At 52.1% G+C, this 26,243-nt stretch overlaps 2 protein-coding genes across 2 annotated transcripts; both read left to right on the plus strand.

Annotated features, from left to right (window-relative positions):
• Positions 1-568: 568 nt before the first annotated feature.
• Positions 569-7,276, plus strand: LOC130593782 (E3 ubiquitin-protein ligase RNF213-like). Its single transcript, XM_057399162.1, has 9 exons — positions 569-579; positions 764-937; positions 1,140-1,312; positions 1,984-2,080; positions 2,166-2,280; positions 2,494-2,677; positions 3,039-3,241; positions 4,488-4,703; positions 7,235-7,276. Exons 1-9 carry the CDS (start codon positions 569-571, stop codon positions 7,274-7,276), a joined length of 1,215 nt encoding a protein of 404 aa, XP_057255145.1.
• A 3,420-nt stretch (positions 7,277-10,696) lies between these two features.
• On the plus strand, positions 10,697-18,302 carry LOC130593783 (E3 ubiquitin-protein ligase RNF213-like). The gene is made up of 12 exons (XM_057399163.1): positions 10,697-10,715; positions 12,224-12,315; positions 12,739-12,996; positions 13,155-13,290; positions 13,733-13,816; positions 14,060-14,228; positions 14,343-14,538; positions 15,669-15,746; positions 15,963-16,163; positions 16,607-16,696; positions 17,032-17,192; positions 17,883-18,302. Exons 1-12 carry the CDS (start codon positions 10,697-10,699, stop codon positions 18,073-18,075), a joined length of 1,677 nt encoding a protein of 558 aa, XP_057255146.1. The 3' UTR covers positions 18,076-18,302.
• Positions 18,303-26,243: the final 7,941 nt, after the last annotated feature.

A 26,243-nucleotide genomic window follows, 5' to 3' on the forward strand; every position in this document is an offset into this window, starting at 1 on the left:
TGAGCAGAGCGGCAGGGGGGGGATTTTTTCCCTTTTCTGTGCTCTGGAGAGATTCCCCCTGAAGTCCTGATCCAGCTCTGGGGTAACATCACCAGGGGGACGTGGAGCTGCGGGAGCGAGTCCAGAGGAGGCCACGGAGATTCTGTGAGAGCTGGAGCAGCTCTGCTCTGGAGCCAGGCTGAGGGAGCTGGGCTGGTTCAGCCTGGAGAAGACAAGGCTCCCTAAGAGAAGACCTTAGGCTTCTAGAACAGTGTGTAGGGATGGGATGAAAGTAACAGGTTTCAGCTGGAAGAGGGAAGAGTTAGATGAGATAAAAGGAAGAAGCTTTTCCCTGTGAGGGTGCTCAGGTGCTGGCACAGGGTGCCCAGAGAAGCTGTGGCTGCCCCATCCCTGGCAGTGCTCAAGGCCAGGTTGGACACAGGGACATGGAGCAAGCTGCTCTAGTGGAAGGTGTCCCTGCCTGTGGCAGGGGTTGCAGCTGGGTGAACTTTAAGGTCCCTTTCAACACAAACTATGCCATGACTCTATGATACTTACGGGATTGTAGTAGATGCCTCTCTAAGGTGGGATGGTCCTCAGGCAGCTTAGAAGCTGTGGTGGGCCTTGAAGCAGTGGTGGTTCCCCTTGGTTCTCACCAGTGAGGCCTGGCCAAAGTGCCCATTCAGCCTTGCACCCATCCCAGGGTGTGCATTAGGCAGGAGCCAACCCTCCTCCAGTCTGGCAGCAGCACTGAACTCCTGCTTCTTTCCTTGGTGTCCCTCAGGAAGGGCGTGAAGGAATGCAAGAGTTGCCTACGGGAGATCACTGACCCAGCGGAGCTGCCCTGCGGTCACATCTTCTGTACTCGCTGCATCCTGGACTGGGACAACAAACAGTGTAAGATCTGCAAGGAGGAATTCCCAGAGGATTACACGCCCACTGCTTCTGAGGCCACGAGGTATCCTGGTGCTGGCAAAAACCTCCTTGCTTTGAGTGTCTTCTTGTTCAAAGTTGGATAGAAGCTGCTGAACAAACATCTGTCCATCTGAGGTCCATCTCACCTCCCTGCTTTGAGTCCTGTGCTCTGCAGGGAGAGGGACGTTGTTTCTTTTCTTAAGGTGGAGGTTGACCATGAGTCTTGGTTTTCTTCTGCCCTCCAGGGAAGCTGTTGCCTGTCACAACAAGTTCAGGAGGAAGTGCAATTCATTCTTTGTGGAGTTCATCAGCATCTACTTCCTGGGAGACAAGCAGACGCCGTCTGCCCAGATCATTCAGCGACTGCTACAGTTTGTGGCTTCCAAACCTAACCCTGAACATCAGGCATGGAGAAGGGGTAAAGGAGCTTGATTCTGCTCTACCTGGGTCTGTCCCCACCCCCTTGGAAGCACGAGTCTCCCACAACATCCTTTTCTCTAAACTGGAGATGTGTATTTTGTGGGTGGGCAGTTGGGAGGATGGGGAATTGGCTGGATGGTCACATCCAGAGGGTTGTGGTCAATGGCTCAATGGACACCAGTGACAAGTGGCATCTCTCAGGGGTCTGTGCTGGGACCACTACTCCACCAACAACACGGACAGTGGGATGGAGTGCATTGTCAGCACATCTGTGATGACATGAAGTCATCACAAGACTGATGCAGTTGACATGCCCATGGGATGGGATCCAGAAGGACTTGGACAGGGAGCCCACGTGAACCTCATGAGGTTCAACTGGGCCAAGTGCAGGATCCTCAAAGAGGGAAGGTTCAGGCTGGACGTGAGGAAGAGCTTTTGTGTAGTGAGGGTGACAAAATTCTGGAACAGGTCGCCCAGGGGGGTGGTGAATGCCCCATCCCTGGAGACATCCCAGGCCAGGCTGGATGTGTTTCTGGACAGCCTGATCTAGTTGAAGATGTCCCTGCTTATTGCAGGGACGTTAAACTAGATGAGCTTTGAGGGTTCCTTCCAACCCAAACTCTTCTGTGAATCTATGATTAAATAACAGATGTCATCCTTCTTTCTCAGCCTACAAGCCAAGAAGTGAGTTGTCACCCTTTGAGGAGTGCATGGACACCAGTCCCACCATCCAGTCTTCCCTCCTGAAGCTGCTGCTGCGATGCGGGTCAGCCCCACGGTTTCTCCCAAACCCCATTGCTGAACCTCTTGGCTATATGGAAGCTGAGGCTCTGTCTCCTTTTCTGCACCAGGTTCAACAATGTCAAGGTTTACTTGGAAGAATACTTGTCCCAGATGGAAGAAAAGATAATGTCCCACCAAAGTAATATTGACCATTTCTACTTCATGGTGGTGCACTGTCTGGAGGTGAGGGTCCCTTGAGATGCACTGGGAGTCCCAACACCATAACATGGAAATAACATCCTCATCACATTAATTACCTCCCCCTCCATATCATCTTATGGATGAGGAGCCAAAGGAGGAGCTCACCTTGAAGAAAAGAGAAGGCCCAAGGAAGGAGGGGGAGCTGCTCGGTTCTAACCCACCTTCAGACTTAAAGATTGTCTCTCTCTTGAGCAGGATTTTATGTATTCTTCTTCTGAAGAAGACATCAACCAGCTGGCTGAGCACTGCCTCTCCACCGCAGACATAGCGGCCTTCTGCAAGCCCCAAGTCTCAAAGATCAACACCCTGGAGTTCATTGCCCAGCTCCGGCTCTCCATCAGCCACGTGGCCACTGTGCTTGGCAGATGGATGCTTCCAGGTGAGTACTGCTTGGTGTCAGATGAGAACTATGCCTACCAGCAGAAGGTCTTGAAACAGCCCCAGAAAGGTCTAACCTTGGAGATTCTTGATGGAAAATAACTGGGTTTAATAAAGGTTAATAACTTTCATGAAAGTTTAGGTTGTTTTGGACAAATTTCCAGATCTTCAGTCCCTAGACTCACTGTGGTCTACCTACATATTAGGGAGCCTTCTCACTGCCCATTGCCTGGAAGCTTGGGTAGAAGATCCTGGGTCTTCCTGCAACCTAAACAGCCATAGGGGCTGTGTTGGTGAAAGACGTGTACGATGGGCTGTGATCATGGGGACTAGGCATGACGAGAGATCTCCTTTTCTTGCAGATCCTGATGCACCCACTACAGAAAGGACTGAGAAAAAGCAAGACCTGGTGAGGGCAATGAAGAAGCTGGTTGCAAAGGCTCCAACTCCATGGCCTCAGGTGTTCCTCATCAGAAATCTCTGTGACCTCTATGGGTTCACTTCTATGTGGAAGATTCTCCAGGTGGAGAAGTGGATTCTACCCCAAGGAGTAGAAGTTTCACAGGTGAATTGTTTCTTGAGAGCCTGGTGCCAAAGCAGAGCTGAGGGTAGTGGGCAGATCCCACCCAGGGCTCCAGCCTTGAGATAAAGGTCTTGGGGGTGTCCCCTTAACCCATCAATGTGTGCTTGTAGCCCAGAATCCCCCCTGCCATGTCCTGGGTTGCACCCCAAGAACATGAGCAGCAGGGGAGGGAGGGGATTCTCTCCTGCTGTGCTCTGGGGAGACACCCCCCCCCCCGCATTCCTGATCCAGCTCTTGGGCAGCAGCACCAGAGGGATGTGGAGGCGCTGGAGCGAGGCCAGAGGAGGCCATGGAGATGCTGCGAAGGCTGGAGCAGCTCTGCTCTAGAGCCCGGCTGAGGGAGCTGGGCTGGTTCAGCCTGGAGAAGAGAAGGCTCCTAAAGGGAAGACTTTAGAGCAGCTCCAGTGCTTGAAGGGGCTGCAGGAAACCTGGAGGGGGGCTTCTACAACAACGTGTAGGGATGGGGCAAGGAGTAACAGCTTCCAACTGGAAGAGGGAAGAGATGGGATATAAGGAAGAAGCTCTGTCCTGTGAGGGTGCTGAGGCACTGGCACAGGGTGCCCAGAGAAGCTGTGGCTGCCCCATCCCTGGCAGTGTTCAAGGCCAGGTTGGACAGAGGGGCTTGGAGCAACCTGCTCTAGTGGAAGGTGTGCCTGCCCGTGGAAGGGGGATTGGAACTAGATGAGCTTTAAGGTTCCTCCCAACACAAACCAGGCTGGGATTCTGTGATTCTTAACTCATGGGGCTCCCTTCCAGTTGAGGAGAGTGACAGGTCCTCACAGGCTCTTTCTTGTGCCTCTCTTGGATGTCCTCCACTTGCTCCTCAGGATCATAAAGTTCATCTTTGTTTTTCAGTGTAGAAGAGCCTGGTCCAATACAACATTGATGTTTTGTGTGCTGGACAAAGCACAAAAACAGCTTAAAAGCCAAGTATCCACAGCAAAACAGAGCTTGACTGTGAGTATCTGTTGTGCCTCTGACAGGAAGTCTCAGGTTTGGTCTGGAAGTGTTGGTTAGTCTGGAAGTGTTGATTGGTCTAGAACCTCCTGGAAACAGGAGCTTTCCATCTGTCTTGATAGAGAGCTGTGTCTTCTCCCTGCTGCCAGAGGACACAAATGGGGCTTAGCATGGGCAGTGGACCTCGGGGATGAAGCCAGAAGACTCCTCACAGGCAGGTGCCATGCTGGTGGCCTTCACTTACATCTGGTTTTTTTTCCAACCTCTGTAGTCTGTCATGAGACAAATGGAGAGCATCCTCCACTTGCCATCCAGCACAGATGAGCTGCCAGAAGACAAGCTTATGAAGATTGTGGATGCTTTGGGTAATGGCAAAGACCCAGGCCTGCAAGAGGTCGTCTTCCACACTGCGCTCACTCTGGCCTTGTTCCCAAGCCGCATCACTCACTTCCTCAGGAACATCAGCTTCAAGCCTAAAGTCGTGATGGTGAGTCTCCAAGGATGAGGTGGACAGCTCTCTCCATCCCATTGTACTGGTGCAATGTGTCCTGGTCAGCTTATTGCTTTGTAGATTGTTGTTCCTCTTCCTTCTTGTTCATTGGGCTGAGAAGTAACTGTGACCATTCATCCTTGTCTCCTTCAAATGTGGATGAGATCATAGAATCATAGAATAGTAAGGGTTAGAAAGGACCTTAAAATCATCTAGTTCCAACCCCCCTGCCATGGGCAGGAACACCTCACACTAAACCATATCACCCAAGGCCTCGTCCAACTTGGTCTTGAACACTGCCAGGGATGGCACATTCACAACCTCCATGGGCAACCTTTTCCAGTGCCTCACCACCCTAACAGGAAAGAATTTCCTCCTTATATCCAGTCTAAACTTCCCCTGTTTAAGTTTCAACCCATTAGCCCTTGTCCTATCACTACAGTCCCTAATGAATAGTCCATCACCAGCATGCCTATAGCCCCCCTTCAGATACTGGAAGGCTGCTATGAGGTCTCCAGGCTGCCTTTTCTTCTCCAGGCTGAACAGCCCAAACTTTCTCAGCCTGTCTTCATATGGGAGGTGCTCCAGTCCCCCAGTCATCCTCGTGGCCCTTCTCTGGACTTGTTCCAACAGTTCCATGTCCTTTTTATGTTGAGGACACCAGAACTGCACACAATGCTCCAAGTGAGGTTTCACGAGAGCAGAGTAGAGGGGCAGGATCACCTCCTTCGACCTGCTGGTCATGCTTCTTTGGACGCAGCCCAGGATACAGTTGGCTTTCTGGGCTGCGAGCGCACACTGAAGCTGGCTCATGTTCAGTTTCTCATCAACCAACACCCCCAAGTCCTTCTCCACAGGGCTGCTCTGAATCTCTTCTCTGCCCAACCTGTAGCTATGCCTGGGATTGCTCCAACCCAGGTGTAGGACCTTGCACTTGGCATGGTTAAACTTCATGAGGTTGGCATCAGCCCACCTCACAAGTGTGTCGAGGTCCCTCTGGATGGCATTCCTTCCCTCCAGCATATCAACGGAACCACACAGCTTGGTGTCATCGGCAAACTTGCTGAGGGTGCACTCAATCCCACTGTCCATGTCAGCGATGAAGATGTTAAACAAGACCAGTCCCAACACCGATCCCTGAGGGGCGCCACTCGTTACTGGTCTCCAGACAGACTTTGAGCCGTTGACCACAGCTCTTTGTGTGCGGCCGTCCAGCCAGTTCCACCATCGAGTGTTTCACGTATCAAATTGATATCTCTCCAATTTAGAGACAAGGATGTCATGTGGGACAGTGTTGAACCCTTTACACAAGTCCAGGTAGATGACATCAACTGCTCTACCTCTGTCCATCAGTTCTGTAGCCCCATCATAGACAGCCACCAAATTGGTCAGGCAGGATTTCCCCTTAGTGAAGCCATGCTGGCTGTCACCAAGCACCTTGTTGTTTTTCATGTGCCTTAGCAAAATTTACACTGTCCTAGTATTCACGGCAGGTTCCTCTGTTCAAAAGTTATTTTGCTCCTATATGTGAGGCTATAATTCTTTGAGTGTAAAGTCCAGGTCTCAAGAATAGGACCACAAACATTAGAGGTTATACTTTTCTTATACAGCCACTGGGCACAGAGAGGGAACTCTTCTTAACCCTCCCAAGTAGCCACGGTTTACTTTTGTCTACTCCTCCCCCAGCGTTTAAATCAGAAACAAGGATACAAGACAGAACAAATACTCTTCGTCCAACTCCGGCCGCACTCCTCGCGGAGAACACAGAACCGTGGATCAGGACTCCACACTCGCTTTGTAGCTATGCCACATCTCAGCCACATGCAGAATTCTTGCACACAGGGATCACGTACACACACGGTGGTTCCGCTTACCCTTCACCTGCTTCCTACACAGTCATTAGCAGGTCCATCCAGGCTCCCAAAACCTAGGATGCAGCGAAAACCTGGACTCACCCTATCTACCCTCTGTATTGCTAGTGGCCACTCTATTGGTTGGCAAGTCCCCTGCTTGCAAGCCCTACCTGCCAAGGAGAAACTATGTTGTGCGCCAGACAAATCTGCTCACCTTGCCAGCAGCCCTGGGCCACACGTACGACTTATAGACCCCCAGAATTACCCATATAAATTTCAAGCATACCATTTTCCGCAGCCGGCACAGGTTGTTGTCTGTCCCCGCAGTGAGCGGACAAGGAGAGGAGCTCCTGCAGGCAAACGGCCTGGGGCACCTAGGGTATCTGCTCCTTAGCCGGTCCTGCAGCTGACAGAGGTCTCCTGTCTGGCTTGCCAAATTGATAAGCAGATTGACTCCACAACTCGTTAAAGTTGTAAAGTAGGTATGCTTTATTCAGCTGAGGCGCATGGGGGATAGTTCCTCCAAAGGCATGCGCACCCCAGCGTCATTTTCCCTCTACGTTTATTCTCTGAAGTGTTACATACGCAGTAGGTTGCACAACACACCAATACATATACATATCCTTTTCTCACTTCATATTATAATGAGCTAAAGCCTCCTTCACGCCTGTGCAGTGCCTCCTGGTGGCCATGGGCAGAGGTCTCGAGATGAAGTAAACGAGTCTTACTCACTCTTGAACTTTTCACCTCCGTCTTGCACGCATGCTCACTAGTCCCCTGCCTTTGGCTCAAACCACAGTTCCAGTCTCAGCCAGGTCTTAACCAGATGGATGGTGCTGCAAATGCAAACTTTGACAACCAGTTCCCCTTATCCTTTCTTACACAAGTTTACATTAAACACCAGCTGCACTTTTAGACAAATACTTATTGTTAACTAAAGAGATTGAAGATAATCAGAAGAATAACATAGGTTTAACTATTTGGTTATTAATTCAGGCCCCCTATCAAGCATGCCTTCCAGGAGAATCTGCTCCAACATTTTGCCTGGCACAGAGGTGAGACTGACTTGTCTGTAATTCCCTGGGTCATCCAATTTCCTCTTCTTGAAAATGAGGGTTATATTTCCCTTTTTCCAGTCATCAGGAACTTCACCTGACTGCCATGATTTTTCAAATATGATGGACAGTTACTTAGCAACTTCATTTGCCATCTCCTTCAGGACCCGCACATGGAGTTCATCAGGTCCCATGGACTTGTGCATGTTCAGGTTTTTAAGATGATCTCAAACCAGATCCTCTCCTACAGTGGGCCTAAGGTCTTCATTCTCACAGTCCCTGCGTCTGTCTTCCAAGACTTGGGTGGTTTGGTCAGAGCCTTTGCCAGTGAAGACTGAGGCAAAGAAGTCATTCAGAACCTCAGCCTTCTCCAAATCCAGGGTAGCCAGTTTTGCCGATAGCTTCTGGAGGGGGCCTACATTGTCCCTAGTCTGTCCTTTATTCGCTACATACCCATAGAATCCCTTCCTGTTATCCTTAACTTTGCTAGCCAAGTTTAATTCTAACTGGGCCTTAGCTTTCCTAACCTGGTCCCTAGCTTCCCAGACAACATCCCTGTATTTCTCCCAGGCCACCTGTCCTTGCGTCCACTTTTTATAAGCCTAAACCTTATAAGCATAAGAGATGTGGGGTCTATGTGTGATGCTCATCTCTTTACTGACTCAAGGGGAACTGTGGGCCTGGCAGATCTTTGTTGGTGGAGATTAAGTGGTTTGAAGCCCAGCCAGAGCTTCAATATTCCTTTGCCAAAGGTCTTCCATCACTGAGATGATGGTGGAAATGCTCATTCCCCTTGGATGAGTCCATGCATGAGTTGTTCCTGTTATTGGAGGGCTGCAGGAAGCAAGCAGGACATTTGCTGCTTTTCCTGGAAGTGTCTCTTCTCCCTTCCCGTCAAGATCATGGTTGGCTCATGACGTATTCAGCTCCAGAATCAAAACTCCTAGATAACTGGACTCTTGGGGGCTTTGCTTCTGTCTGGTCACTCCAGCCTCATGTCTGTCTGTCTGTCTCATGTACTTGACCTGGTCCCCATTCTTCACCAGAAGTTTCTCCCTGATGACGGTGGCCACGTAGGACCTTTCTTCTCCACTGCTGGCTTTAGAAGCCCAATTGTTCCTCAGATGGGTGCGAAGTGAGCAAGAGAGATGGTTACTCCACACCTCACCTTCTATTGTGTTTCCTTTGCAAGGGGTCCTACTTTCCAACCATGCCTGGTGACCTGCTTTTTGATGAGGACAACTGGAAAATTGGTGAGACAGAGAAGATCTGGAGTAAGTATTGGGGGAATCTCACTGCTCTTGTGTGTGTTGGGGACCCACCAGCAACTGATAGAGATTTGCCAAAGGATGGAGGGAAGGGATTAAAGACTCTGCAGGCCGTCTCCATCTTTCTGTGTAGAAGGTGGAGTTCATCCTTCCTGATCTCCACCTGCATGGAGCAACCTTGGGTCCTTTACGAGAAGTTCTGCGAGAGGTGTGTGGTGGGGCTGGATTCCAGGAAGTGGGGGCCAGACCTGTTCACTCTCTTGGGGAGCTTAGGGCCACGTTCCCATCGTGGAGGTTGTTGTGGAGATGACAGACTAACCATGTCCTCTTTCTAGGCTGTCAGTGTGGCTTGTGCTGGGTTGTCACCAAAGTAAGTGCCTTCTTCTGGCTGGTGGTCTTTGCAGCTCTGTCTTCTTGTGCTTCTCATTGCATCTCTGTCACTTCCATGCATGGAATGGAGCTTCTCAGGTCTTCTTCTGGCTCTCAGAGGTGCCCATCCCCTTTGCACCATCTTGAAACACATCTTGGTCTCTTGGCTTGGCTGCTTCTTCTGGGTGGCTGCTATAGACTCTCATGCTGCTGTGCTGATCCTCTCCTGATGTGGACTCCAATGCCACCTCTGTGCCAGGTGGTCTTTTAGCTGCAAGAGCAACTGCAAGGCTCAGAAGCCAGCTGGGCTCTTCTCCAACTCAGGTGGGTTCATCTCCCAGCAAGGCACTGGGCTAAATGGAGCTGGGATTTGTGCCTCCCCATGGAATGCTTCCAGGTCTTGCTTTATTCTCATCTCCAGACCGACTCCTAGACATATCCTGTGGGCTGTAGGAGGAACCTGGTTGGTCTGGAGATGTTTGCTCACATCTCCTCCCACTTCTTGTTGCCTGTTGCAGTAAGCCCATGTGGAAAGCCATGCAGAAGCCATGGAAATCCTCTGGGTGCCTTCAGCTTTTGCTTGAAGCCTTTAGCACCTGGGTGGTCTCCCAATCTCCTCTCTCACCCCACCCTCACGTGTCCAAATGCAGTGTGGGCTTCCCATGGAAGTGAAGAAGTGCAAGTGTGGTGCCGCTGTTGGGGGAACCAAGCACACACCTGAGAAAGGCTTTATGCAGAAGGAAGTGTAAGTCAACCTTTTGCAGTCCCAGAGGTCTTCACCTGCTGACCTAACCCTCCCACCCTTCCCCGAGCACAGGGGAAATAGCCAAAGCAAAGGTCTCTTTGTCCCATGGTCCCATGGTGAGACCTAGCACGAGATGTGGTGGGTGATTGCTCCTTCTTGACTCAGCTCTGAGGATACAACAGAGAAAGGCTACATCCTGGAGAGCCCCATCTCACGGATGACTGAGCCGGAGAGGTGCCTGTCTCCTGCCTGTGTGGCTCTGGCGAGAGCTCTGCTCCATTCCTCCCTCCTGCTGGGGATCTACACAGACAAACAGGTCAGTGAGCATCACCCTGTGAGGAGCGCTCAGCCCAGCTTGGGAGGAGACCTCCCTGAGAGCCTAAGGGAGGAACCTGCCACATCCTTCAGGCCGTTCTGGACCTGATGAGAGAGAAACCAGAAGATGTGGAAAAATTCTTCTGGGGCCAGCTTAAGAAAGACTTGGAGTGCCTGGCAGAAGCGCTCAGCAGGAACACAGAGGATGCCCTGTTGACTGTGCACCTCTTTCTACAGCACCTATGCAAGGACAGCTCAGCAGGTAGGGGAACCAATGGAGGTAACCAGAAGGCATGTGGTGGTTGGGTTCTACCCAGGACCAGTGTAATGTAATTGTTTCCTCCTTCCTGGGGTAGTCTTCATCCCAGGAAAGCAGTGAGAAGACATGGAGGACCATGAGGGCAGTGAGCTCATTCAGAGCACTTGGGCCAGAGCAGCTTGAGGGCATGAGCAAACTAGGAGATACAGACCAGTCAGTTTCACCTCTGTGCCTAGCAAAATCTTGGAGCAGATTCTCCTGGAAGGCATGCTAAGGCACATGAAAAATAACAAGGTGCTTGGTGACAGCCAGCATGGCTTCACTGAGGGGAAATCCTGCCTGGCCAATTTGGTGGCCTTCTATGATGGGGATACAGAACTGATGGACGGGGTAGAGCAGCTGATGTCATCTACCTTGACTTGTGCAAAGTGTTCAACACTGTCCCACATGACATCCTTGTCACTAAATTGGAGAGATATCAATTTGATAGGTGAACCACTCGGTCGACAAAGAACTGGCTGGATGGCCGCATTGAAAGAGTTGTGGTCAATGACTCAATGTCTGTCTGGAGACCAGTAACGAGTGGTGTCCCTCAGGGATCGGTGTTGGGACTGGTCTTGTTTAACATCTTCGTCGCTGACATGGACAGTGGGATTGAGTGCGCCCTCAGCAAGTTTGCCGATGACACCGAGCTGTGTGGTTCAGTTGATACGCTGGAGGGAAGGAATGCCATCCAGAGGGAGCTCGACACACTTGTGAGGTGGGCTGATGCCAACCTCATGAAGTTTAACCATGCCAAGTGCAAGGTCCTACACCTGGGTTGGAGCAATCCCAGGCATAGCTACAGGTTGGGCAGAGAAGAGATTCAGAGCAGCCCTGCGGAGAAGGACTTGGGGGTGTTGGTTGATGAGAAACTGAACATGAGCCGTCTTCAGTGTGCGCTCGCAGCCCAGAAAGCCAACTGTATCCTGGGCTGTATCCAAAGAAGCATGACCAGCAGGTCGAAGGAGGTGATCCTGCCCCTCTACTCTGCTCTCGTGAAGCCTCACTTGGAGCATTGTGTGCAGTTCTGGTGTCCTCAACATAAAAAGGACATGAAGTTGTTGGAACAAGTCCAGAGAAGGGCCACGAGGATGACTGGGGGACTGGAGCACCTCCCATATGAAGACAGGCTGAGAAAGTTTGGGCTGTTCAGCCTGGAGAAGAAAAGGCTGCGTGATGGATTATTCATTAGGGACTCTAGTGACAGGAGAAGGGGTAACGGATTAACAGTTAAACAGGGGAAGTTTAGATTGGATATAAGGAAGAAATTCTTTCCTGTTAGGCTGGTGTGGCACTGGAATGGATTGTCCAGGGGAGTTGCGAATGCTCAATCGATATCTGGTGGTGTTCAAGGCTAGGTTGGAAAGAGCCTTGGCTGACATGGTTTAGTGGGAGGTGTCTGTGCCCATGGAAGGGGGGTTGGAACTAGATGATCTTAAGGTCCTTTCTAACCCTAACTATTCTATGATTCTAAGGGGGTATCTGCATCATCCCTTCTGCTCTCGGCGCCTCTTATTTCTACATCAAGCTGCCAGGAAACCCAACAATGCTCTGGGCAGACCCCAGGCTCTACAGGGTAAAAACTCATGTGTTCCTCTGTGTCTTCTCTAGGTGATAGTACGGCTTTGGGCATCCTGCGTGAGAAGAAGGATCGGGAAGAATGGGAAACATTGTTCAAAGCCCTGGCTAAGCCCATCTTCCAGGTATGCCTGGTCCCAGCTGCTGCCGCTATCACATACCCAAAGCACCATTTCATGATTCAAAGATCATGTCCATGTCCGGACACATCTGCTGGGCTCAGTGTGGAAGAAAAGATTTATCACCTCTTTTATGAATGGGGACCTTGTCGTGGTGTGGTCTCCTGGTTCGCTCCAGCAGAGAGCTGGCTTCTTGGACACTTTGATTCAGATCCTCCTTCGAAACTCATTGGTTTTCTTCCCTTGGAAAAACCACCTGTGGGTTTCTGCCTGGGCACTTGGGTTCTTGTCCCTTTGGAGACCAGTTCTCCCCATGTTGCCCACTTCTCCAGTGCCCTCATTGCTTTTCTTTGTTCTGAGACCCTGTGAATCCCCTCAGGCCTCTTGAGTGAGGAGAGGTGGCTCCTAATGACCCTTGGCTTCTTGCAGGAGCTGGAGCACAGCCTTAATTCTATCAGGGAGCAGAGGATGAATGAAGGTCCCCAGAGCTCCAGCCTCCTCCTGAAAATAGTTCGTGGCCAGACACTCCCTCTCCAAGACCTACCACAGCAGGGGCTGATCAACCAGCCCTGCATGTGGCAATTGGAGCAGAAGGTGACCATCCAGACTCTGATGCATTTCCTGCAGCTGGAAGGTGGAGAAGACACTGGAAGTCCATACCCGATTCTGCTGGAGCTCTTGTCAAAGGTTGGTTGTGGGAATATCCTCTCTCCACCAAAGTACATGCAATAGATTCAGCCTGGTTGGTGTCTGTGGGTAACTATTTGCTCCACCCTGTGTTTCTTTGGAACATCCAAGCAAGACAAGTCTCCCTTGTCCAGATCCTCCTCCATTTTCTCTTCCAGCTTGAGAACATCCAACACGTCCAACACCTGCCTGACATCTTCCGGCTGCAGAATGCCCTGATCCACTTCTTCCAAAACAGCCATAAAGGGGAGCACTACACAGTCCAGCAGTTCCTGGACCAGCCCGAGCTGTCAGGTGTGCCATGGAATTACATCACCCCATAGCACCCAGATGCTCCACCGAGACGCTGCTGCCATAGTTGCTGTGGTGGAGGCAGTGCTAGAGCAGCCCATCAAGGCCTTGCTTTGAAGGACCAGTTTTGGAGGGGAGTTTAGGAGAAGGTGGAGGCCTAAGAAAATGAGATGGATCCAGGGCAGATCCTTTCTTCTGGGGCATGTGGGGCCTGGCGAGGTTCTTCTGCCATGTGCAAGGTGGCTGAGATGGGCTTTTCAGCTCTTAAGTTGTGGTGCCTGGTTGGTTGATGTCACACATGGTCTCATGGAGGCTTGAAGCTCAAGCAAAAATGGTTTGGGTGACACCTCCAGCCATGTTCCTGTTGAGAGACATTCTCTGAGCTGACCAGTCTCCTGGGAAGATGCCTTGAGGGGGCTGCTTTTTACTCTCTCTGTCTCCACAGAGGACCAGCGTTTGGCTTTCAGCAGAGCTATTGAGACCATCCAGAAGGTCTGGAGCAATATTAAGATGAACCCATCCATCTCAGGTACGTGGTCATCTCCAGGAGGTCCCTTCCCTCTTTCCTTGACTGTTTGGTCTGCTCTGAAGCCAAGCTGCTTTCTGCACCTACCATTGCTAGCAAAGCTGCTGAGCTTGCTCCCCACCTGCTGAAAAAACATTAGAACCCCTCCTGAAGATACAAAACCTAATAAAGAACCCTTCCAAGACCTCAGCAGGAGGGAGGATGTCCCCTGGCTCCATACAGTGGGTAGAAGACCTCCTTTTACAGGCATCACCGTCCTGCCAGACCTCTTGCCCAGTGACATCAGCACCAGCACTGCCATCCTCCAGCTCCTCCCAACCCAACCGTCCATCAGCCGCCTGGTGGCCAGGTTCCTCATCCAGCTGCAGAACAGCTGCGTGGACACAGCCGCACGGGTCACCAAGGAGAGGCAGCGGTAATGTCCCAAGATGCTGACCCTGTGGCGTGTCCACCTCCTCCAGCAGGTCCTCAATGGCAGAGCAGGGCAAGGTGAAAGAGCCAGCAACCAGGGCAACCATTCCTCTCCCAGGTCCATCTCCGCAGAAGAGGTGAAGCCCTCCTCTGTGCTGACTGTAACCAAGAGCGACCTGGTGACCATGGCACTGACCAACTTGCAGTACGAGATAGACAAAGACGGCACCAAAATGACCTACTTCGACTTCCAGATGCTGCAGAGGCAAGTGGTTCATCGCTTCATCAGTGGAAAGCCCATCATCAAAGCTCAGGTGAGCTCCATATCGGCCAAATCAGGTTTTCCCAGGCCAGCAGTAGCATTTGGGTCTGTTTCCAGCCTCTTCTGGAGTCAGCAGACTCAACTGAAGGCACTAGCAGATGCCTGCTGTGCGTCTGCCTCTGTTCCTTGGGTTTTGAAGGAGTGCCATGGCCAGAAGCTACATCTGAGGCAATGAAATGGTGGTCTGAAAGGCAGCGTGCAGACCTACATCCCTGCTTTTGTTTTCTTTGAGAATAAGGGGGGTGTTGGTAGTGTTTAAAGAGCTTTGAGAGGTTTCTCCCAGGGTTATGCTCAGTCTGGAGAAGAGAAGCAGTGAGGAGACCTCAGAGAGGCTTCCAGTGTCTGATGGGACTCCAGAGATGCTGGGGATGGACTCTTCATTGGGGAATGTAGCAAAGGGACAAAGGGTGATAGGTTCAGACCAAAATAGGGGAAGTTCAGGTTAGATCTAAGGCAGAAGTTCTTCCCTGTGAGGGTGCTGAGGTGCTGGCACAGGGTGCCCAGAGAAGCTGTGGCTGCCCCATCCCTGGTAGTGTTCAAGGCCAGGCTGGACAGGGCTTGGAGCAAGCTGCTCTAGCAGAAGGTGTCCCTGCCCATGGCAGGGGTTGGAGCTGGATGAGCTTTAAAGTCCTTTCCAACACAAACCATTCCATGATTCTATGATTCTATGTAGGGTCCAAAGTGGGCCTGAACCACCTTGAAGGAGCACATCTCTGTGGCTGTTGGACTGCATTCTGTGTAAATGAAGGCTGGAGGTGGTGGGAAAAGGGGACTTGAGGACACCAGAACCAGGCTTTCCTGTGCGTCGTCTCCTAAAGGTGGAGATCAGTCCACACTGGCTGTTCCCAGGACGTTTTTGGTCCCATCTTTCCAAGGGGGACTTTCTCCATCACCTTGCTTGGAAGTAAAGTGAGGTTGCAAGGTTTCCTGATCCTGCTCCATGGACATGCCTTCCTCCAGACATCAGGGATATCCCCTGATCTCCACAACCCCACAGTGTCCTCAGGAGGCCACGCAGAGCCCATGGGGACATCCCATGGGCTCACATCTGCCCAGCTGAGCTTCTCTACTGGCCCCCATTAAGTGACATGTTCATAACTATTTGTCCCAAACACTTTCCAGACAGCTCCATCCATTGCCCTCAACAACATGAGGACCCTCCAGACCACCAAGACGAAAGTCAGGGACCAACTGCCCCAGGTAGGAAACAAATGGCTGATTGTCTTCTCCTCCGTCCAACCCTGAGGTCTCCCTTCAATGCTATGGCATGATGGGGGCACAGAAAGTAGGCAGTTGTGTGGGAAGGACCAAGGCCAACTCAAGCAGGGGGTAGAGACCTGGCAGGACCCATTTGTCTTGCACAAGCTGGGAGGATATCACCCTTGTGGGTCACGTCCCCACTGTTCTTGCTGCCAGGAGATGCTCAGCATCAACCAGCAGAAGCACATCATGGAAGAGGCCCGCTCGGTCAATGCCCTCTCCAAGGTCTTGGACACCCTGAAGGTGGCTGCTGAGTTCCTGGCCATGACGGGTGGTGACCCGGAGTGCCCGCTGCCTGAGTACATTCGGCATGAGCTGAGGATGGATGCCGGGGCAAAGCAGCTCCAGGATGTGCCGGTGGGCAAGGGGTGAAGTTGGGTGGGAAGTGGGACCTTCACCCTTGCTCCCTCTTCATTGCCCATGGCTCCCACCACCTTCACATGCTGCAAGTGTCCGTGGAGGATTGAGGGTCTCATCCTCAAAGCAGAGGTCCTGGGCACCTGGGTGGGTTTCAAACCTTGGCTTGGTGGTGCCAGGTTTTCATGCCACATCCATCAACCCCTCGGGGACACCTCATGCATTGCAGATGGCCTGGGACATCTCTGTGGGGGACACCAGTGATGTGAGCCAAGGGGTAGTAGATGGGCCTGCCTGGGGGCTTGACCTGTGTGGTTGAGGTTCAGCTACTGAGGGATATTGGTGGCCCAACGCATGGTCCTCCAGGACACGCTGGAGTCAGTTGAAGGTGCATGGGACCTTCCAAGGAGCTGAGGGGCTGTTTCTCCATCACACTCCTTCAGGTGGTGCCCAACACCCGGCTGAAGCACATCCTGTCACTGTGGAAGGTCCTGGCAGCTCGCAGGTCCATGCTGTTGGTACAGATGAACCAGGTGAGGGAGATGAGATTGGGTTTGGAGGGGGTTTTGCTCCCTTGGGAAGAGAAAGGAGCCTTATGGTGCTGCAGCCATTTGATATCCCCATCTCTTCCCTCCCCTGGGTTAAATCAAGGTCTCTGGCCCATCCTGCAGATAATTCACTCCCTTGGGTACTTCCAAGACTGACTTATGTCTTGGAAGCTCTTTGGTGGTCCTGATAGGAGGTTTCACACAAGGACACAAGAGGGTTGTGGTTCTCATTTCTCCATGAGAAGTCACCTCGGGGGGGGGGGGGGGGGGATGTGATGTGCTGGAGTCTCCTCTTTGCTGAAGGTTGGTGGTCCTGGCAGGATCCCTTCTGTCTGATGCCCAAAGAGTTCCAAGAGAAGCTGGGTAAAATGGAGGAAAAAGCCCTGTCCTCTGCGCTGGCCAACACCAACCTCGACCTCTTCCTCATTGAGTTGCATGAGATGATCACAGTGGCACTGTCCATCTTCCAGCCACAAGATGAGTAAGTCCAGGTTGTATCCTGGGACAGGCAGAGCAGTGGCACAAGTCACAGCTTCCTGGTGGGGTTCGGTTGGGGAGAGATCTCTGAAGGTCTCTGGTCCAAGTCCTGCTCCATACAGGTTACTCAGGGTCTCATCTGGTGAATCTCCATCTTTGGAGATGCTTGTGCTGGGGGTTAGCCCAAGGTGGCACCACCGCTGATGGAAAGGAGTTTTTCTCATGTCCAGTCATCTGCTGCCTTGTTGGCTTCTGATGCCACCAGAGACACTCAAGGGCAGCCTCTAGTATGAGGTGTTGGCCACCACTGACCAGCGACAGTTGGCCACCATTGAGAGCCACCATTGACCAGCGACCTTGGCCACCTTGAGAGCCACTATTGAACAGCAACCCCGGCTACCACTGAGAGCCACCACTGACCAGCAACCTCGGACACAACTGAGAGCCACCATTGACAAGCAACCTTGGCCACCATTGAGAGCCACCGTTGACCAGCATACTTGGCCAGCACTGAGAGCCACCATTGACCAGCATCCTTGGCCACCATTGAGAGCCTCCACTGACCAGAGACCTTGGCCAAGACAGTGCTAAGGGTTGACACCCATTGCTGTCCATGGCTGACTGCTGGGGGTGGTGGAACATCCACTCCATCTGTACCCACCCACTCACCCTTCTGCTTTGCCTCCCTCCACAGGCTGAAGTTTGCCTTCACGTTCTTCCTGGAAGACAACCAAGTCCCTGCCAGCTCAGTTTGCAGCCTCACAGATGCCCTGGACCCTGACATTCCCATCAAGAACATCCTCTCTGTCTGGAGGACAGCTGCAAGGACCAGCCAGGCCAATGTCCCTGCCTACAGCCAGAAGGGGCCAGCCCAAGGAAGTCGTTAGATGGAAACATCTGCCCCAGCTCTGGGGGCAATACATGAGCCACATGTGGGCTCTTGGAGCAGCTTGAGCCTCCGAGCCCCTGAAATCCTGCTCCCCAAGGCCTGAACCCAGGTGGGAAGCTCCCACCTGGACCCACCACTGCCCCTCAGAGACCTCAAGCATCCCTGTCCCTCCCACCCTGCTGAGCCACATGGAGAGCATCCCCATGGACACATCCCCAGCTTCAATACCCCAGTCTTCAGTTAGCCAACACTACCCCTAAAACCCCCATATGGGTGCCTGAGAAGTTGTAGTCCCTTCTACGGCCCCGGTGCTGGCCAGCGGGTACATCTGTGCCTCCCCATGCTCATCATCAGTGGCCTCTGTCCTGCCTTGTTCTTCCCCTTTCTGTCATCATTAAATGCTCAAGGACCCATCTTGGTTTCTTGTTGTTCCTGAAATGGTGGTGGAGGGAACCTGGCTGGTGTCATGGGCACAACCAGACCATCTCAGGGGCTACTGTGGGACTCAAAGGCCCTCCAGACCTGGCAAGACCTTCAGTGGTCACAGGTCGCCGTCGGCAGGAAAGACCACAGGTATCTCCCATTATACCCCAGTGCCTTTAAGGGTTTGACCCATGTGGTGAGATCCTTCTCTCCGTCCTTCTGGAGGAGGTCCATGCCCAAACCTTCATCCTGTCCACACCTTCCCTGCAGGCATTGGTGAGACCTCCCAAGTATCTTCTCCAGGCTGGAGCATCACAGCTCCCTCAGCCTCTCCTAGGAGGGATGCTCCAGCCTCCTCATCATCTTGGTGGCCCTTCTCTAAGTCGAGTCTAAAGCTCTCCATAAAGGTTTGGCCAAATTGTTGCTGAAGACCACTTATCCCTTTTGGTTGGATGAATCCAATCAGCTCCCAACAGACCCAGCTTCTCAAAGGTCCGTAATCATGGAACCCAAACTTTGAGTATGGCCCCAGCCATAGAGTCAGATGCTCCAGTCTCGTCACCACCTTCCCTGGTCTCTCCCCACTGTGGCCATGTCTCTTGTACTGGGCAGACCAGCACTGGATCCAGTCCTACAGGTGGGCCTCATCAGAAGAGAGGTGAAGGATCCCTCCCTCCACCATAAGCTCGTGGTTTGTGGTCAACCTGATGTCACCAGGACCTTTTCTACCAAGGTGCTTTCCAGGCTGGTGTCCCTATAGTGTCTGGTGCCAGGGACTGTCCCTCCCCAGGGGCAGGACTTTGGAACCCCATGAGGTTCCTTTCAGCCCATTTTCCAGCCCATTGAGGTTCCTCTGGGTGGAAGCGCTTTGGCTTCTCAGCTGATTCTTCCATTTGGTGGTGGCACCTGGAATGTGCTGATCTTCAGCCAGTTGACAACCCAGCTCGCTGCTCACCCACGTGTCACACATGTCAAATGTGTCACATATCACACGTGCCACACGTGTGTCACACACACATGTCAAACACTTGTTACACGTCATACAGGTTACACACATCACACACGTTACACACATCACACATGTGTCACACATGCGTCACACATGCATCACACATACGTCATGCACATCAAACACCTCACACACACATCAAACACTTGTTACACATCACACACATCACACACATGTCACACAGGTCACACATCACACACGTCGTACAGGTCACACGTCGCACACACGACATGTGTGACACCTGACACAAGTGTCACGCATCACATACCTGTCACATGCAGGTCACACGTTACACATCATATGTGTCGCACATCACACAAGTGTCACACATGTCACAAAACTGAAACAAAAGGAAAGGAGAATACAAAAAGAACCAGGGTGCATGTGTGTTTCTTGACAAAACCTGGTGACAGAAAAAGAGGCATTTGAAGGCCCACAGTTCCAAATCTCATTAGGTGTCATACAGCTCAGGGACACAGCACACAGGTTATGATTTCTTTCAGAACACGAAAGTCAGATCCAGTGTTTCAGCACTTCTGAATATAAATAGTGCTCAAAATATTTTTATAGGGGTTTTGTTTGGTTGGGTTTGCTTTTTCTTTTGTGTTACCATAACACAATTTCAGTCTGTTAAATCTTTAACAAACAAGAAAGTCAGTCAATTTTGGATCATTAGAAACAGAGAACCATTATGCACTTCTCTTATGCAAGCCCAGATTATGTTCTTGACCCCTAGCTCATTAAACTGAGGGAAAATTAAGCTATCTAATGGGCAAAACGCCAAAACCCAACAACAACAAAGCAGCAGCTCAGTTGCTGTACTAGCCTAGAGTTACTGTACTGTCTCCCCAGGCAGGGACACCACACACTAAACCATGTCGCCCAAGGCCCTGTTCACCCTGGCCTTGGACATCGCCAGGGATGGAACATCCACAGCTTCTCTGGGCAACCCATTCCAGTGACTCAGCACTCTCTCATTAAAGAACTTCTTCCTTATATCCATCCTAAACTTCCCCTGTTTCAGCCAGAACCCATCACCCCTTGTCCTATCACTACTGCTCCTAATGAAGTGTCACTCCCTGGTATCCTTATAGCCTCCATTCAGATACTGGAAGGCTGCTATGAGGTCTCCACGCAGCCTTCTCTTCTCCAGGCTGAACAGCCCAAACTTTCTCAGCCTGTCTTCATATGGGAGGTGCTCCAGTCCCCCAGTCATCCTTGTGGCTCTCCTAGGCTTTTTCCAACAGTTCCATGTCCTTTTTATGTTGAGGACACCAGAACTGCACACAATACTCCAAGTGAGGTTTCAGGAGAGCAGAGTAGAGGGGCAGGATCACCTCCTTCGACCTGTTGGTCATGCTCCTTTTGATGCAGCCCAGGATACGGTTGGCTTTCTGGGCTGCAAGCACACACTGAAGACGGCTCATGTTCAGTTTCTCATCAACCAACACAGCAAGTCCTTCTCCACAGGGCTGCTCTGAATCTCTTCTCTGTCCAACCTGTAGCTGTGCCTGGGATTGCTCCAACCCAGGTGTAGGACCTTGCACTCAGCATGGTTAAACTTCATGAGGTTGGCATCAGCCCACCTCACAAGTGTGTCAAGCTCCCTCTGGATGGCATTCCTTCCCTCCAGCATATCAACTGAACCACACAGCTTGGTGTCATCGGCAAACTTGCTGAGGGCGCACTTAATCCCACTGTCCATGTCTCCGACAAAGGTGTTGAACAAGACCGGTCCCAACACCAATCCCTGAGGGACGCCACTCGTTACTGGTCTCCAGCCGGACATTGAGCCATTGACCACAACTCTTTGTGTGCGGCCATCCAGGCAGTTCTTTATCCACCGAGTGGTCCATCCATCAAATTGATGTCTCTCTAATTTAGAGACAAGGATGTTGTGTGGGACAGTGTCAAATGCTTTGCACAAGTCCAGGTACCCCTGTCCATCAGTTCCGTATCCCAATCATAGACAGCCATCAAACTGGTCAGGCAGGATTTCCCCTTAGTGAAGCGTCGTGGTTTAAACCCAGTCAGGCAGCTCGTTCACTCACGCCCCCCCCCCCCCTTTTTTCCCTCCCTCTACTCCCAGAGGGATGTAGAGGAGAATCGAAAAGAATGCAACTCCCGCGGGTTGAGATAAGAACAGTTTAGTAAATAAGGTATAACACAAATCACTGCTGCTGCCACCAGTGATAATAATGATGAAGGAAATAACAAGGGAAGAGAATACATCACCTCACCACCAGCCAACCGATAACTCGCCCCCCCACCCCGTCTGACTGAGCACCAACACATACCTGTACAACCCCGCAGTGCCCCAGCCCTTCCGGATAACTCCCAGTTACATCATGTTCATGACGTGCTGCGGTATGGAATACCTCTTTGGCTAGCTTGGGTCAGGTGTCCTGTCTCTGCTTCCTCCTGGCTTTCCCTCCTCCCTGGCAGAGCATGAGACTCACAAAGTCCTTGGCCAAACCAAAACATCATTGTTATCAGCTCTGTTCCCAATCCGAAAGTCAAAACACTGCATTGCACCAGCTACCAAGAAGGAGAAAAATGACTGCTACTGCTGACCCCAGGACATGAAGCCATGCTGGCTGTCACCAAGCACCTTATTGTTTTTCATGTGCCTTAGCTTGCCTTCTAGGAGACTCTGCTCCAAGACTTTTCCAGGCACAGAGGTGGGACTGACTGGTCTGTAATTCCCTGGGTTTTCCCTTTCTTGAAAATGGGGGTTATATTTCCCTTTTTCCAGTCCTCAGGAACTTCACCTGACTGTCATGATTTTTCAAATATGATGGACAGTGGCTTACCAACTTCATTTGCCATCTCCTTCAGGACCTACAGATGGATTTCATCAGGTCCCATGGACTTGTGCATATTCACGTTCTTAAGATGGTCTTGAACCTGGTCCTCTCCTACAGTGGGCCCAAGGACTTCATTCTCACAGTCCCTGCATGTGCATTCCAAGACTTAGGTGGTGTGGTCAGAGCCTTTGCCAGTGAAGACTGAGGCAAAGAAGTCATTCAGAACCTCAGCCTTCTCCAAATCCAGTTCTCCTGATAGCTTCCGGAGGGGGCCCACGTTGTCCCTAGTCTGTCTTTAATTGCAGTGTACCCATAGAATCCCTTCCTGTTACCTTTCACATCCCTAGCCAAGTTTAATTGTAACTGGGCCTTAGCTTTCCTAACCTGGTCCTTAGCTTCCCGGACAACATCCCTGTACTCTTCCCATGCCACCTGTCCTTGCTTCCACCTTTTATAAGCCTCTTTTTTCATTTGAATTTTCCTGAGGAGCTCCTTATCCATCCAAGGAGGTCTCCTGGCCCTCCTGCTGCACTTCCTTCTAGTTGGGATGCAACACTCCTGAGCTTGTAGCAGGTGACCCTTGAATATCAACCAAATGCCTTGCCCCCCCCTGCCCTCTAGCGCTATATCCCATAGAACCTTACTAAGCAGGTTCCTGAAGAGGCCAAAGTCTGCTCTTTTGAAGTCCAGGGCACTGAGCTTGCTGCACACTCTTCTCACTGTCCTGAGGATCTCAAATTCGACCATCTCGTGATCACTGCATCCAAGGCTGCCCTGGAGCATCACATTTCCAACGAGCCCTTCCCTGTTGGTGAACACGAGGTCAAGCACGGCACCTCTCCTGGTCAGCTCCTCTATTACTTGCAGAAGGAAGTTGTCTTCCACACAACTGAGGAACCTCCTGGATTGCTTGTGCCGGGCCGTACCGTCCTTCCAACAGATGTCAGGGTGTTTGAAGTCACCCATGAGAACAAGGGCCTGTGAGCGTGAGGCTTTTCCTATCTGTCTATAGAGTGCTTCATCCGCAGGTTCTCCTTGGTCAGGCGGTCTGTGACCGATCCCCACAGTAATGTCTCCCATCGCTGTTCTCCCTTTAACCCTGATCCACAGACTCTCTTTTAACTGCTCACCTGTCCCCAGACAGAGTTCCATACTCTTCAGCCTATCCCTAACATAAAGGGCAACTCCCCCTCAGCGCCTGCAGGGCCTTTCTTTTCTAAAAAGCCAGTCATAGCAGCCATCCCACCATGTTTCTGTGATGCCAGCCTGGTTTGGGGTGGAAGGGACCTTAAAGCTCACCCAGTCCCAACTCCTGGCTGCCCAGTGGCCATGGGCACGATGCGGCCACCATCACAAAGCCGTGGCAATCCCTGTGGATTTCACAACTGTAATGGGGCCCCCACTGTGAGCATGGGCTATTTAAGGAGCAAGAGCTCTGCAGTAAGCAGGGCAGAGGAGACCCCTCCCTCGGGAGGCTGCATCTCCTGTGGCTGCCCTCCACATCCAGGTCCCTGTTCTTTGACTTTGCAATCCTGTTTTAGTGTTGGCCTCAAACACATTGTGGGTGCGTGCTGTGAAGGGAGGAGAAGCTGTCAGGAGATGAGCTGGTGCCATCCCAGCTGTAGGAGCAGGGGATGGATGGGTGAGGAGGCACTGGGCTTGTTCATGTGCTTGAAGCTCAGCTCTGCCTTCAGAGGTGTTGGGGGAAAAGCAGGAGCCTTCTGTGTGCAGGAGCTGCTGGTGTCAGAGGTGCTGAGAAGGTGTCAGGGCAGGAGCAGCCCCTGGGCAGTGCAGCTGCTGGTGCTGTCACTGGGAGCTTAGCACCAGGGGACCTGCGTGGCTCCGGCAAGGCCTGCGCAAGCCCACCGGGCATTGTGGAAGGCAGGAGGGGTGCTGGTGGGCTCTGGGAAAGGCCAGGCCTGCGCCAGGCATTGTGCAAGGCTCCAGTGCTGTGCTGGGCTCTGGCAATGCCTTCTGGAAGGTGACAAAGGCCCTGGCAGGCACAGGCACAGCACAGAAGCCCACCAGGCATTGAGCAAGGTGGGAAGGAGCTGTTGGGCTCTGGGCACGCCTGCACAATCCTGACTGCAGCAATGCCCGTGGGAGCCCCTGTGCTCCCCCAGCAACAGGGCCAGGACAGGAGATGTTGCTGGGCCTCCCCTGCCCTTGGCAAGCACTGCCCCAGCCCCAGCAACACTCGGGAGCTGCGCTTCCTGAGCCAAAGAATGCTGCTTCCAGCTGCGTGCCCGTACAAAGAGCCCAGCTCCGAGAGTGCAAACGTCCAGCCCCTGCTGTCACAGCAAAGGGGCCAGGACAGGGTCAGTGTTGAAACCCAGCCGGGAAGTCAGCACCAGCAGCCGCTCGCTCAGCACCTGGGTGGTGTGGGGAGGAGAATGGGAACAATGTGAAACCTGCAGGTGGAGATGAGAACAGGTCAGAACTGAATCACAGATCAGGAACCCAGTGGTGATTTGGGTGCTCTGGGGATCTTTATGGGTGTCCATCAGTTTTTGTAGGGTGGTTTGTTTTTTCTGGGTGTTATGGGGGTGTTTTAGAGTTATGTTATGGGGGTGTTTTGGCTGCTCGAATCTCCTACTAACCTGTCCTTAAATACTGGCAGGGACGGGGCAGCCACAGCTTCTCTGGGCACCCTGTGCTAGTGTCCCATCACCTTCACAAAGAAGATTTCCTTCCTAATGTCTGATCTAAATCTCCCCTCTTTCAGCTTAATGCCGTTCCCCCTTGTCCTGTCTCTGCGCACCCTTGCAAAAAGCCCCTCTCTAGATTTCTTGTAGGCCCTGCTTAATATGGGCTGATAGCTAAGATGTCTCTCTGGAGACTTCTCTTCCTCAGGCTGATCACCCCAAGCTCCCTCAGCCTGTCTTCATCGGAGACGAGCTCCAGCCCTTGGGGCGTCTTTGTCACCATTCATAAGCCCACGGTTGTAGGAGCATAAGAGAACAGAGGTTGAAAGGGACCCCAGGAGGTCTCCAGTCCAGCCCCTCAGGAGCAGGATCAGAGCAAGTGGTTCAAGGCTTGATTCAGTCTGAGTTGGCAATCCTTAAGGCCAGAGACTGCACAGCCTCTCTGGGTGACCTGATGCAGCACTTGCCTGAGCCGATGGGAACAAGGTTTCCTTCTGTCCTGGCTGAACCTCTCCTCTGTCACTATCCCCCATTGCTTATTGTGATCCCACCAGGCACCATGGTGAGGAGCCTGGCTCTCTATTCTCCATGTCCTCCTTGCTGGTACAGGCAGCCAGTCCCCAACAGCCTTCCCTTCTCAAGATCTCAGGTCCCCACCAGCCTTGCCTTCTCTGGGCTGAATAAGCCCAGCTCCGCCAGCCTCTCCCTCCAGGTACCGTGCTCCAGTCCCTGCCCGTCCTGAGGGCCCGTTGTTAAACCCACTCCTACTTGCCAGTGGTGTTCCTGAACTGGGGATCTGAAACCTGGATGGAGTATTCCAGAGCATCCTTTCCCTTGTTCTGCTGCCGTGCTCCTGGGCATACAGCCCACGATGCTGCTGTCCTCCCTTGCTGCCAGGGCACACGCTGCCTCCTGTCCAGCTCCTGCCTATCCAAACCTTTCCCATGGGCTGCTGCCAGCCAGGCAGCCCCAGCCTGCGCCATTGCAGGGGAGTCCCCTGCTCTCCTGCCCAAGACACACTGAGACGTCTGCAGCCCCCCCATGCCATCCCATCTCCCCACACCAGCACACCAGCCCCAGCCCTTGGGCTCCTCAAGAGTTCATCCTGCTCCAGGCAAGGAGCAGCCATCCCAGAGCTGGAGCAGCCAGAAAGCTGATGTCATTCCCCTTCATTCCTGCTATGTGAGGACATATCACAGAGAAGAAGTTGCTGTGGTATCATTTATTTCTCTTAAATACAATGACAGACCCACAGTGACACAAACTCACACAATACAAGTGG

This window comes from Pezoporus wallicus, unplaced genomic scaffold, assembly GCF_028554395.1.
Source record: "Pezoporus wallicus isolate ANWC-B61680 ecotype Strahan unplaced genomic scaffold, APGP_CSIRO_Pwel_v1 contig_7696, whole genome shotgun sequence".
Taxonomy (NCBI): Eukaryota; Metazoa; Chordata; class Aves; order Psittaciformes; family Psittacidae; genus Pezoporus; species Pezoporus wallicus.

Bases quoted from the DNA above. Each gene is read 5' to 3' on its own strand.
- LOC130593782 (XM_057399162.1), top strand. The intron at 938-1,139 runs GTATCCTGGTGC...TCTGCCCTCCAG, and splicing joins ACTGCTTCTGAGGCCACGAG to GGAAGCTGTTGCCTGTCACA. The intron at 2,281-2,493 runs GTGAGGGTCCCT...TCTCTTGAGCAG, and splicing joins TGGTGGTGCACTGTCTGGAG to GATTTTATGTATTCTTCTTC.
- LOC130593783 (XM_057399163.1), top strand. The intron at 16,164-16,606 runs GTGGGCAAGGGG...ACACTCCTTCAG, and splicing joins AGCAGCTCCAGGATGTGCCG to GTGGTGCCCAACACCCGGCT. The intron at 16,697-17,031 runs GTGAGGGAGATG...TGGTCCTGGCAG, and splicing joins TGTTGGTACAGATGAACCAG to GATCCCTTCTGTCTGATGCC.